We start from the raw sequence: 14,450 nt of genomic DNA on the forward strand, positions 1-14,450 counted from the left end.
GGACGCCTACAGTCATCGCTGTCTCTACTTCCCCATAGCTCAGTTTGAGTTGGAAGACAGGCGGCGTCATTATCGTCTCTTTAGCTCTTTATCATCTTGGAATCTGCGGCGTTCGTCACGGCAGCACCAGTGACAGGCCTGGACATTAAAATCTGCTATTGAACCCGGTGTGTGGGTGTGTGTACCTGGAGTAAAGCCATGCGGCCAGGACGAAACTCAATGAGCGGTGTCAGCACTACCAGGAGATTAGGAAGGCAATGTGTCAGGAAAGTAGAACTGTCTGCATTACAGAGCTTTTTTATGGTGTCTTTTCAACCTTAAATACATTTATGATACGCTGTTTGAAGAGTAGAGTTGGGAAAAGTACATGAAGTACTCATGAAGGGGTCTTTGGGGTCCCCATGTTCACGGTTGGTGCTCTGTGATTAGTTTGTCTTTTGGGTTCCTTTTTCTAGCAAGATGTTTATTGTATTGTCCCATTACCTGTATTACTATTTTTGTATTGCTCATTTGCTTATTAATCATGTTTTTTTTAACTTTTTTATTTTCCTTTTTTTTTTACTACGTCTCTTGTTTGCACTTTTCGCTGTGGGACTAATAACGGATTATCTTATTTTATTGGATTTCACCACCAGCCAATTAATTATTTTTGACGAAATAAATATGTTAAAAAGCCTGGAAAAAAAGGTATTAATACATTAATTCAAAAGACAACTCGATCACCAAATCTCAGGCTAATTCAACACTTTTACTACACACCAACACTCTTGGTGTGTAGTGCTGCATCAGATAACCACAGCCTGCTTAGAAAAATATTTTTTCTCGAACTAATCTCGTACTTTTGTTGAAGCAAAACTAGCTCTCTTTTTTTTAACATCTGCCAAATATATATCTGGTATAATTCTAATCTCTATGAATAGAATAGGCATTCATATGTAGATTCTGTCTGCAACAGGACACGGTTTATGGTCTAGGAAGTGTTCTGGTTTATAGTTTGAGTCGTATTGAGTAGTATCAGGTTCAAGCAGGCTATGTTTTTTTTAATTAGCTCAAAAACTGACAATGAGAGAGAAAGAGAGATATTCCAAAATGGGTTAAATAGTTACTGGCTGCGCAGAAAAGAGGCTGATGATGATTTTATCACCCTGGATGTTAAATCTGCAGGAATACTTACTTTACTCAAATGTTGAAGGAATGCTCTGAAGAAAAGAGAAGATGCGTAGGAACCCTCTTGGTCTAGCCTCGTAAAAAAAACCCTCACCGTGTGACTGTTCACTACACCTCCACTCCTTCCCTCTGTCCTGCACTCTTCTCCTCGCTTCTCTCCGTGGCTCTCTCCCTCCCGCGCACTCTTTTTTTCTTTTTTTTTTTTTTCTTTCCTGCTCAGTGTAGCTCAGTGTCTCCACTCGCTCGAATTAGGAACAGTACCTGTCAAACCTATGGGATTTCTCGCTGCCGTTGTCTTCGCTGTGCTGGTGATCGCTAGTGACGGGCGTCTGCAGCGGCTGCAGGGAGAGCAGCGTTCTGTAGCCGGCTCCAGAGGGCACGGAATGTCATGTCTCCTCTGCAGGTAAAAGCAGCTGCCGCTCTGCACCGCTGCACCGCTGCCCCCTCCACCAACTCCCGCTCGTCTCGCGGTCTCCGTGTCCGTCGGTCTTGTTTCTGTTTTCTGTGTCTTGCGTGCTGCAGTTTGCTCAGTGTGCTCAGTGCAGCTGCCAGCTAATATGTGCCACAAGCTGTTATTTTCTTGTATTTGTTTATTTATTTTGTGCTGATTCGGCCAGATTATCGGCTCATCCGCGCCGGTTCAGGGGGAGAGACCGGCGGATTTCAGTCGATGGGGACAAGTTTGCTCATTTGCCTTTGCATCCGATGCTTCTGCCGAGTTCAGCTCCACTAGAACTGCAGATAGTTATGTAATATGACAGTGTGACTTTGCTAAGACAGTGAAATATGACTCATCAGTGGAGATGACGCAGCACATGATTGGGAGTTGTGAATCAGGATTACACACAGAGACATGCCTCTGCAGCGTAGAGTATAAATATAACTACTGGAGAGTGACACTTTACTTCTACTCCCCCTATTAGCAGGTGCTAGCAAGGGGAGTGTATTTATAAAGCAGCCCAGAACAACGGGGCAATGCGCTTTATATAAAACATAAAAAACTTTAGGCGACATAAGAAGACAGTGCAGCTACAATGCAGTGTTAACTTCTGTATGAATAAATAGTGATTTAACAAAACAGTTGGAGCAAATCTCTAAGTTCTCAAAGTTTTCTGGGAGTTTGTTCCACATTAATGCAAAAGTGCATAAAGACTGAACGCTGCTCCTACAGAAGCTGGCAGTTTAAAATGGAGCAGCAGATCAGAAACTTACTTTAAATCATTCAGCACGTCATAAACCAACAGCAGTATATTCAATGATTTTACAACTATATGGCAAACAGGACCCAGTATAAATATCTGAGAGTGATGTGATCCACTTCCTGGTCTGACTGAGAACTCTGGCAGCAGCTGTTTAAATGTGGAATATTGAAGTTTATACTGAGTCCCTGATTAGACCCAGACATCTGGCTTTGTTTGTGTCACTCAAAAAAACGATTATTTCTGTTTTTGTCTGTGTTTAACTCTTTAATGGTTCACTTTGTTTAAGTTAGGACACATCCAATTACTGATCTGTGTCTTTTTATTGCAATTACATAATGCTGATATGGAACTGTAGTCTCCTAATATTATTATAATAATCTGTGTGTCATCTGCATATTAATATTTTTTGTTATGTTCAATAATTTGAAGTAGTGGGAGCTGGAAGAGTGGAGCAATATATTAGCAGGTGTGATAGCACCACAGAAACAAATCACTACAATATGAGGATATTTGTGTATTTTTTTGTGTATATTGTATTTGTCAATGATTACAGCCAAAACTGCATTATGAACAGTTATGAAGTGGTTTATGAATGCCTGAGAACACTTTTGGACATTTTTTTCTTCCATAATAATACAGTGCATTATTAAGAATGCATTAACTGTTGATTCATAAGTATGGATCACATAAAACTGATTATATCAGTATTCATGATTTCATCTGGGTTGGATAAATTTCTATTGAAAATACAATAACCATTTAAAAAAACAATACTACATGCTTCATATGAGGAGTAACACTCAAAATGTATTACTATCTGCTTAAAATGATCCCTTAATAATACGATAGTTTGTGTTATAAACCTTGTATTCATTATTTGGATACTGCTTATAATGGCAAATGAAGTAATGCCCAGTGAGAAAAAAAAAAAAGTATATATATGTGTGTGTATGTATATTATTGCTATCAAGTGGTGATGTGGTGTATGAGAGTGAATTAAAACTGAACTCAGATCAGTGGATCCAGTGCCTCATGACTGACTTCCCTCTCCTCTCCTTTCCTCTGCAGGTCTGACAGTGCAGCGGACAAAATCAGGTAAGTCGGGTCGCCGGTTGCTTTTCCTTTGCGTTTGCAGTGTGTGCTCGTGAGCGTGAGCGCTCATCGTGGTGCAGGGATGCGGCGGGGCAGATCTCGCCGTCACCCCATTTGCCCCGGCCCGCCCACCCGGCATGTGACACAGATTCGCGGCTTTGTCCGCCGACCAAGGTGTCTGAATGCGCTTTACATTTGGAGAGGCCTGCAGTGAATACAGTTGCAAGCCACGGAATGCCATTGTTTGCTTTTATTGGACAAACAACGCCAGACACAAACAGGGCTTTGTGAGTTGGACACCATTGTGGAGCTTTTTAGTCTCTTTGCTGGCCGGCCGGTGGCAGGTCAGCGCCGTGGACACACACACACACACACACACACTGTATCCTTCAGTCTGCGAAGGCTTTGCTGTCACAAGTGTCCACTGTGGCAGTCCCGAAGCAAAAGGGTTCAAGGCCCAAGCTGAAAAGGTGAGTTTCTATCTCGAGTCACCACAGGAGAAATGTTAGAAAAGGATTGGACAAAGAGCTGTTCCTCCATGCTTAACGTGGCGTAGGCGGATTTGAATATGTATGGATTCAGTATCACACTTCATACTCTGAATTTACCAAACATTTAGGACATCTGTTCTGATGCCGGGGTTCAAATACACATCATTTAACCATATAATTTATTTACATCTCCTCCTTATACATTGTCTTTTTTTTTTTGTAAATAAAGGGTTAGTTTACAAAATGATATCTACATTTATTACATCTGGGTGCATGTTTTTACCTAAGTGGCATTTTCCACAAATTCTGTCTATTATCTCAACACTGACTCTGTAGTGTTTATTATGTAAGAAACATTTTTGCCGTGAGAGGTTACTTTCCTGGGGCCAGAACTAGAGAAGCTCTTTGTGTGTGTGTGTGTGTGTGTGTGTGTGTGTGTGTGTGTGTGTGTGTGTGTGTGTGTGTGTGTGTGTGTGTGTGTGTGTGTGTGCGTGAGAGAGAGTGATACCATGCATGCAGTGATCAGGCGGGAGAAGTGGTGTTCATGTGCCACATTTTCTAAGCTAAGTGGACAATGTTATTTTGGTGCATTTCGGTGTGTGTGTGTTTGTGTATGCGTGTGCGTGTGTGTGTGTCTGAGTGTGTGCCTAGTCTGGTATGCTTTGAGTGGTCAGTCATGCGAGTTGGGTGACTAGCAGGCCGGGTTCAAACCACTAGGAGTCTCTGCACTACACACAACCGAGAGGTGGTTTATTGAACACAGTTTTTTGTTTTTGTTGGCTGTGCACATCATTTTACGAGTCAGTAGCTGTGCAATGCAACTGGAAATTTAGGGGAATGTTTAGACTCTGGACTGAAAAGAAGCTTCCATACCACAGTCTGTCTTATTGTCGACTCTGACATGTGGCAGAAAGTGTCTGCATTGAGCGTCGTCATCACTTCCATATCTTGCAATATTTTTAGTCCCCCGTCCACTAACGCGTTTTGAGTTTTGTGACTTCACGTGGCTGTTTGACCTCCACTGTGCAGAACAATGTTTGACTAGAGTTTGACACTCAGAGGTTGTTTTCACATTCATCAAACGGAGACATTAGATGTTCGAGTCTAAAAAGTGTATCTGCAACTATGATTTTGTGACATCACAACTTTTTGGAGCAAATCTCTGTCCAGTCATTAACTTGTAATGTGAGAACTTGACGTGCACACTACACTAAGAATGGTCTTTGCAGAAAAGTCCGCGACATCGAGTATCTAACGAGTAAATGTTTAAAATAAGTAATATTTGCATATTTATGAATTATGGATTTTTCAATAAGGGCGAAGGAGTAGATATCATTTCAAGAATTTATAACAAGTTTGATTACCATATTTTACCATATCCGACACAAATTATTATTTTTTACTAACAAAAAGAAGATGATTCGAGGGGATCTTTAGGAACGCTAATGCTACCATGTAGCGCTGAATTTCAGATTGTGCTGCTCTTGCACCTTTTCGAACTGTGGAAGTTCTTCCCTGCATTGTTCACACTGGTGGCAACTGAGCAACTGCAAGCAAAATTGAATTTAGCAATTAGTATTTTTTTCTCCTCATAGCAAAAAAAAGAGCACCCTTCTGGGTGACAGTTAAAACTTCCATTAGGGGCTGGTATGAGTGAGACCAACAGGGTGTAATCACATTGGAAAAAGGTAGTAAGAGACAATCTGAGATTATGTATAGTAACTTGTATGAAGCACATCAGTGCTGCTGTGGACATTACCTTTGTTCCCAAATGTATCAAAACAAATGTGTATTTCATGGTTGAAAATGCCATCTACTGTTTGAAACCAGTCCTAATCTGCAAAGACTATTCTGAGGGGACTGGGACTAACCTACAAAGCCTGCGATCGCCTCCCTCCTGCCCTCACAGCGTCCTATTGTTTGAAAAAAAAATAACGCTATTTCCCAAGCCTCTGTAGCTCACGGTAAACACTTCTGGCTGTCATATTTCTCAACAGTGGCCCTGGTTTCACCTCTCAAACGCTTGCCCCACTTTTGGGCATTTTATTATTATTTTTAAATGATGCAGTGGACTTCAGCTCAGACGAAGGGGTGAAGTTACCTTTTAATGTCTTTTAGGCTTAGTATAGCTGAAACTTGCAGAAGTGTTCATTTTTTAGGTGAGAGGACTCAGTCGAAGCCCAGCACGTTTTATTTAACAGTGAGCAAAAGCTCTTTTTAAAGAATCAGGCAGCATGAAGACGCCTCAGCGTGAACTGTAACTGTAGCAAAGGACAACTGCATATATGATGTATGCATCCCACATGACATGTAGTCTCAGTTGATACTTTTGAAGTTCCACTGCAGGTATTTCCAAAGTGGCCATGAGTCACGCAAACTACAAACGATCGATACTAAGTTTGTTATGAAGCTCACTTTAAATAATGCATGCAGAAAGCCCTTCGACTGGACAAAGTGTGCAGGATGGAAGTGCCTTTGGAAACGGTTTGCGCGTTTTAAGGGAGAGAGTTGGAGCCAGTTGCTGTCGGTGTGTCTGCAAGGCAGACAGGAGCTCTGGTGTATTTATTGCTGATCAAATAAGTCAAAGAATGTGACAGCAGCTGATCTTGTCCTTATGACGGCTTATTACAGAGAGCTGCTGCTGAGACTCTCCTGCGTTTCACTTGAAGCCTTTTCTGCCTTCGTTTCTGAATTGCTCTTCCGCCATCTCGATTGCCGGATTATCGATCACCGTCTGTGGTTTGAGACGATGGCTTCCAGTGATGGAGGTCAGCATAATCCGATCTTCCTCTTTACTTTGTCCAGGATCCCCAGGAAATCGAGGATCCGACATATTGAGAAAATGATACTCGCAAGTGGAACAGGTTTCTTGTTCCGGACGACTTTCAGGAAAAGGAAAGGATAAATCGGTACAGTCTAATATAAAAACTCACCTAAGCCTGGGTAACATATTTCATTATCATCCAATCCAGGCTGAATTCAAGTCAAAAACTTGAATTGCAGTCCTTCCTGTAATAAAGTATTTATTTTTCTTTTACTTTTGTTTGTTTTGGTGCTCATCTTCTTATCAAATAAACTCTCTGTGTTGTCCTTGCATGAATAGATCTGCCGCATTGTTGTTTTCCATCTAATCTTATTCTAGATCTTTTTTTTTGAGAGCTATCTGATGGCAGTCCTCCCTAATGATCCCCGTAGTTTCACACCTGTAAAGCTTCAGCTGCACATAAGATCCTATCAGTACATCCAAATCGTTATGACGAGGCTGACAAAGATGCAAGCGTGTGTTCTTTTTTTTGTAGGGAATTTGGGTCATGGGCTTTGCGGGGTAGTTATGTCTGCAAGATGCTATGTGTTGGTGACGTAGCCGCCATCCCTTCTCCATATTCATGTGTGCGTTTGTGTGCGTGCAGCCACCGCATCGCTGATTGGGCTCCTCACAAAGACGGCGCGGCGCTCTGGTCGAGGACCGCGAGTTCCTGCGTGCAGCTTGCGGCGCAGACAGAGGAGGAGGAGAAGGAGGAGGAGGAGGAGAGATAGAGAAAGTGAGGGGGAGCAAAGCAGGGGAGGGAGGCTGATAGAGCAGAGAGAGGAGGAAAGGAGGTGAAGGACCACCCTTATCGAGCATAGCCGCTCGCACGGAGCCTACCAAAGGGACCTTCCCACACACACACCATGGCCCGCCGGCCAATCAGAGCGCTCGCATCCCTGACCCATCCTCCCTCGTACAACTGCTCATCCGTGGCTCAGCGAAGCAGATGTGAGGGGATGCGGTAGGAAGCGAGGCTGCGAGCCACCTGGACAGAAAAATTGAAAGTCACTGTGTTTTTTTTTATTTACAGGGAGGAAAGACGGTGGTTTGGGTAATAGCTTGTGAGGAATTGTGGGCAAGGAGGAGAACACCGGTTGAGCCATGATGGTGTGTCAGGGTAGCGGCACTCAGTCAGTCTGGACACCCTGCGGCTTCTGAACAGGCGTTGGAGCTTAACAAGTGTTGTCTGTACCACCTCTGTTTGCAACTTTCAGTGTCTGAGCCGGTGACATTACTTTGGCTCTGATTGATTTTGGATGCGCCGCATAAGAGAGGAGGACAAGGGGGATTGTATGAGGCTTGGCGATGATGACAAAGCATGCTGGACAAATGAGAATCTGACACGGAAACAGCGGGACAGAGGTTGAAGAGAGGCCATGAGAGCCAGGAGAGAGGCCAGGATGGTGTCTGCCTGTTCACCATGCACAAACATAAGGTCAGGTCTGATTTCTGTTACCTTTCTTTAGCTGTGGCACTTTCTCGTTCCGTGGTCTTGAGTCTTCAGCACATTAGCTGGCGAGCGTAACGGATGAGATGCATGACATGTGTGTGAAATGAATGTATTATTCATGGGAAAAAACTCAGTGAATTCCATGAATAACCTTCGATACTAGGAAAAAGAAAGGGACAAAAACAGGGTTACAATAGCATTTGTTAGGATTTACATTTTTATACAAGAAATATAAAATATAAGATAGATTCCAAAGATTGAAACTAAGTATTAAACGTTGAACTGACATGTCTAAAATCTGATTTGCACAGTTTAAAGAAACCCCACGCTGGTTTATTTTCACCTACACTACTAAATGTACTCTAAAATCCAAAATTGGCTCCCTGTCAACCGTTCTGTGATAATCTACTGAATTAAGTGCGGATGTAGTTTCCACTGCCCTAATCACATGACTTAAACAGCCCTGCTATTGTTCTGCATCTGTACCCTTTTCTGTTTGACCTTTGCTGCCCAAAATGCACCCGCTTTCTCTCCGTCCACAGCAGACCTCTGAATGTAAAGTACATTATTCTGACTTGCTTCAGAAATTCAACAGGCCCTGTACAACATAAAAAATAATGTAACAGAGCCTGTGTAGTTTTTTTTTTTTTCAAAATACATTCCACACATTAAGCTGTGACTCCATGAGTGGCCCATATATATTTATCCTTGTAGAGGGTTGTAATGCGGCAGGTTTTATGTTTGTTTGAGACTGCGTTCTGCAACTTCAGCATTAAAATACGCCCCGTCAGCTTTTCCTTTTCTTCCGCAATTCATTACAACAGGAGACATGTGGTGAAAGTTCTTACTATACACATGCTTTTACCTTAACCTGATGAATGCGGGGCGTGGTGGACCAAATCGCCGTACGTCAGTGTTCCCTGCAATACACACCTCTCGCGCATACACACGCCTTTGAGGAGAAGGGATTTTCCAGCTGGCTTCAAGGCCTCCTAAATCTCCGCCGTGATCTCTGCTCCCCAGGTCCATTAGGGGCAATTTGGTTCGATTTACTGTGCCTGTCGATGGGGATACGAGACAGTCCTAGCGCTGCTTTAGGTTACCACTGTGTGATAAATACCCCTGGCAGGTATTACTGTGTTACACTCGCATAACCATCTCAGCAGCCCCTTCATGAATCAGGAATGATAGTCACTATGGAGCGAAGGCAGCGCTAGCAGCTTAATTTGATTCATTATTTTATTATGAGACTAGAAAAAAAATCTTTAATTTGCTTTTGGGGAAAGAAAGAGAGAGACTCGTTCTATTAAATGGGTTTTTTTAAATGGTGATACAAACAGCGTCATGTCAGTCATACAGAAAGCCATAATGTGCATTTATTTTTCTTCTTGCTTTTGACATTTATCTGTCTATACAAGTCAATTTTACACCATTCAAAACCAAAATAAAATGTACTTTTTTCTCATAGTTTTGTGTTGATTAAACATTATTTATTAGTAATGAAATAAATGAAGCGTGCTGCTTTAAATGCTGACTAGATATAAACAGAAAATATGATTCTTTGTCTGCGGACTCAGAGATTTTAGGATGGATTGATAAGAACTATTTCAAAAGTGAGTCTTCAAGCCATCTTAAAAATCTCATCCAAAGTAAACTTCCAATAATATTTTCACACGTCTGAACCGGAGTCATTATCACATCACAGACGGCCCTCACTGTAGGTGATTCATTAAGTCCTCTGTCTGTCACTGGCACACCCACTTACTGATTTTTGTGAAAGGTCTTGTTTTCACGCTAGGTGGACATCTGCCTCACGGTGGAGTTACGGGAGATATGTCATGCACACATGCCATTTAATGGCGTGAACTAAACTAAATATAGAGACGCCTGTCCGTACCCGTCCTCCACTAGGAGCTCAAATTGATACCAATCCATTCGTCGTTGAGCCCACTTAAGGTACAGTCTTAATTAATGTAGTATTGGTGGCAGGGGGGAGATTTGTGGTCTGTGAGATAATGGAGCTCGAGTTCGTTCAATCCGTTGTACCACTCAAAAATAGTAAATTGGGGGCACTAACAGTATGTGGGAAATGATGAGGAGACCGTGGAGAAGGGAAGAGCCAGCCATAACGCACAGCCAGCTCCCCCTGTATCAATCTAAGTGGGCCATGTTTCCTCCAACAGGACTTTACCGCTGACTAATCACACGGCCTCTGGTGACTCCCGCTGTAATTCACATATGTTCATCTGCGAATCAATCCAGCTGATCGCGCTAAATGTCTATATCTCTGCCCCAGCAGGGCAACATTTAATCTATTTTATTTTTTTCTTATCCAGATGCATATCCACCGGGGGAAGAAATCTAAACGTGTTGTCGGATGGAGATCAATCGGTCTTGTTCAAATTAATAACACAATGCAGAGCTGCAGAGGATTAACGCTAAACTCTAAAGACATCCGCTGTCAAATTCAATTCTTAGTGCCAGATTGCCTTTTTGAAACATATCCGTCTTCAATGGGAGGTCCGTTTTTTTCAGGTTCCATTAATCAGTGGCGTAATCTGTCTCCTCCGCATTGCCTTCCAGCGCAGCAGATGTGATTGATTTCCCCTGTAGCTGCTCCAAAAGGGCCCATGGAGTGTTCTTACTCCGGGCTTCTTCTGTTCCTCTGCTTCCTACGTTTTGTAAGAGAACAGGCACTCAGGGCCAACATCGAAATGCTAATTCCTCGGTGTTTATTCTCAGAAAAAAAGGAAATTCCTCAGTCAATACATTCCCCTCTGTGAGAAAATGTAAAGCTTGATTACCACACTGACGGGCACAAGATCCGTGGTTGCTGTGGCACAGCCGAAGGAAACTCCTCACTAGATGCTGAGAAGCTCGGTCAGGGGTAAAGGAGTGGGAAGAAAATTGCTTTGGCTGGAGAGGCAAATGTATTATCAGGTGCCACAGCAGAAATGAATTGATTGAATAGATGGAGGAGTGGTTGAGGGCTTCTGATCACAGTGATTCATCGTACATGTGGGCGCTCTGTATTGAGTCACAGCAGCGACAGCACTCTGCGAGCCCAATAACACGTTGCTTTACTTTGACACGCGCGCGCACAAAAGGCACACGCACAAAAGGCACACGCATGTACTTTTGTGTGAAATGTTCGCCGGAAACGATTCTTGTTTGTTTCGAGTCGTCTGGATTGGAATAAGGCTCAAAGTAAATGTCAGAGCGTGTTTACGACCACGCCAGGGCTCCTCTTTTGAACCCGAGCGCTTGCCGAATAAGCGTACCAAAATGACTCAAAGTGGGGTTTCTAGTCCTCTTGAAAGTGAAGTCTGTTTTGTTTTCTTACCGGAAAAAAATAAATAAGTAAAGGTCACTTACCTTCTGCGAGGACGAGAAGTAATAAGATGCCGTACAACAAAGAGTACAGATCATTACAGGACATTTTCTGTTAGCCCTAACTTCCATCTGAACATTCACGTCATTAAAAAGTAAAGATATTCTCCAAAAACCTCTCATTCACTCTTCTCTACCCTCACTGATAGGCCAAGCAAAAGAAGTGGAAGAAACTGATATGGAAACCCCAAAGGTAGGATATAACTCAACAAGCAAAAGACACTCCACACATGAGACATTATACGGCAGCTTCATGTCACTAAACTAAAGACAATATATGTGTATTTCTATATCTGTATATTCTCCCCCGTTTTGTATGTCACGTACGTTCTTAGTCTTCTAGTCATGTGATCATCACATGGGAGAACATCGCACTGGGACGTCCCAAAAAAAAAGAGAGCTGTTTTGTTCTGGCGTTCTTTATATGCATCTACTTCCTCTCCGCTTCTGCTGGTCTTCTGGTTTCACGGTGGGTGAGATCCAGGAACAAAAGTGCTGAAGCAACATTCACTGAAACATTGTCAGCGTTGTCCTCTGCAGGAGCAGCGCAGGGTTAGAGGTCGGGACACTACCGTCATTTTGTTTCCAATACGGCCTGGTTGTGGATAAAATATGAGTACTCGCTGCCTTGCTGCGATGGCAAGACTGCAGAGAAACTGTAAAACTCTCTGCTGTGAATGAATTGGCACTCCACCGATTTCATAGCTTGTTAGTTTGTGAGTTCACTAGTTGAGAAAAAGTCTACCAAGCCCGTGAAAACAGTCATATAATGTCTTCTGTTGCTCTGCAGGAGCTCCGTCCTGATGATGTCACGATGATCGGCCCAGAGATGACACATTTATTACAGAACGCCTGCGTTACGAGCTGGATTTTGGGAAATTTGAAAGACGTGGATGTCCTCCACTATTTAGTTGTGTTCTGGGAAATGGAAGCAAGTGTGTGTAAAGCGACACATTGGTCGTTCTTTTTTTCATCCATATCCAGTGAGTCCCTCCAAATTATTGAAACTATAATATTATATCGCTGGATTACCCCGAGTCTGTTTATGAGAACTGTTGTTTATTACCTACAGATGCACTTTTTTATTTTCTCAATATCAAATATCTGTAGAGAAACAGCCCCCACATATTACATTTCAGTGTTTTAGGAGCGCACTTATCATCATTGAGTTACTTGTGTTAATTTGTGTATTATTAATGATGCGATTACTAACACAAAAAAAAGGAAGTTTGATGGAAATAAATAATTTTGTCCATGCAAACTGGTAATGGGAGCGTGTAGATTACATAACCTGAAAGTTGTGTTTTTACTTTAAGTATTCACTCCAACTTTGTTTTGGCCGCACAGTGAGAGGGCACTATGAGTGGGTGTAAAACATGGCTCAGAAAAGTATGGTGTGTGGCTGGAAATGGTGCAATTGATAAAAACACATGCTCATATTTAGACATGTTTTGATATTAATATGCTTTCCTCTGACAGACAAGACTTCTTGGTTTGAGAATGGATGGATGGTTGGGTCACTTCCTCCAAGGAATCCATATAACAGATAAATCTTTTAGCAAGCAGTTTCTTGCTCCAAGGCACGTTAGCAGTGATGGGGGCTTCTGAGCCGTGTCCAGTTCAGAGGTTTATGCATCATGTTAAATCTTAGTGACGGAAAATCAATCAATCAGTCCCACAGCATTTCACTGCATGTCACTGGCGATGCTATTTTATGATCAAAAGGCAGAATAATGTTCCGAAGTTGTGCATTTTGTTAGTGCCTGTTTGGTAAATACGATACAATTGAGTGTTATCTTTTAGATTTGTAAGTAATGTAAGACAGACCTACAGTTTGCTGTTATCTGACGATGTTAGAAAACAATTTTCCTCTTTTCAATATTTGACCTTGTTGATGTTATCCAAGGCTTCAGGTTTCCATCCACAGCGGCGGCTTGATGCGGAAAAAAAGCCGTTGGGTCTTGATTGTGATGCATGATGTTAGCTGTGCAGATTTAATCCCTGCAAAGTTGAGGTATTTTAGAAAGGATGAAGCCTCGCTGGGCGCTTGTTGCTTTGTCACTATGAGTGACGTTGATCATTCGTGAAGCTCAAAATAGCTCAAGTGGCGTCCTTGAAGGCCTTTTGGGTGATAATGGCAAATGGAATATCAGTGTGTTTGTGTGTGTGTGTGTGTGTGTGTGTGTGTGTGTGTGTGCGTGTGTGTGTGTGTGTGTGTGTGTGTGTGTGTGTGTGTGTGTGCCTCTGTGTGGCTTAGCATTGTGTTTGTCCTGACTGAAAACATCAGGCAAGGTCCACATGTGGCCCTGAAGCAGCTGGCTGGACCGCTATGGGCTCAAACGATGGCAGGGTTGTCTCTGTGGCAACAGCCCTGAATGCCTATATGGAAGTATCGTGTGGAAGGGGTCAGTCAATAGCTCTCCTCCCAGATCCAGATTCAAAAGATTCAGAATGAACACAGGCTTCATTTAAAACAGTGTCACCCGTGCAGCTCCCGTGTTTTTATTCCGCTTGCCTTGTTTGAAGAGCAGTTCAGCAAAGGTTTCTCCGAGGACACGGCACAAGGACACAGATGGGGTTATTGTTTCACCCGCGGTGGTTTGTGTTTGAGTTTTACCCACAGTGAACAACCCCTCAGCGACAGCACGTCTGACCACGTTGGCTTCCACACCGCAGTATCTCTTGCTCACTGATTATGAGGTCATGTGGAGCTATTTCATAATTGCGTAACGACCGAGCTTGGCGTCGGGTAGGGTGAGGAAGAATACAAACTGCACAGGAATCTCCTAAAGCAGTGGTTCTCAACCTTGAACCTTGTACCCCCTGAGAAATATTGTATTTATATTATA

General features: G+C 42.8%; 1 protein-coding gene across 7 annotated transcripts in view; it reads left to right on the forward strand.

The window, feature by feature from the left end:
* Positions 1–14,450, forward strand: part of gramd1bb (GRAM domain containing 1Bb) — a 95,675-nt gene that overhangs the window by 34,230 nt on the left and 46,995 nt on the right. For 5 of the 7 annotated variants that reach the window (XM_068585870.1, XM_068585872.1, XM_068585871.1 and 2 more), the window contains one exon: positions 3,438–3,464. In XM_068585870.1, the coding sequence (XP_068441971.1) occupies positions 3,438–3,464 (27 nt within the window). Of the gene's footprint in view, positions 1–1,547; positions 1,571–3,437; positions 3,465–7,731; positions 8,197–11,750; positions 11,795–14,450 lie in introns of those variants that run through there. The other 2 variants (XM_068585876.1, XM_068585875.1) reach the window with 2 other exon arrangements.

The sequence above is a fragment of the Clinocottus analis genome, unplaced genomic scaffold (genome assembly GCF_023055335.1).
Source record: "Clinocottus analis isolate CAN_PGR_092001 unplaced genomic scaffold, fCliAna1.0.p SCAF_2, whole genome shotgun sequence".
NCBI classification, from domain to species: Eukaryota; Metazoa; Chordata; class Actinopteri; order Perciformes; family Cottidae; genus Clinocottus; species Clinocottus analis.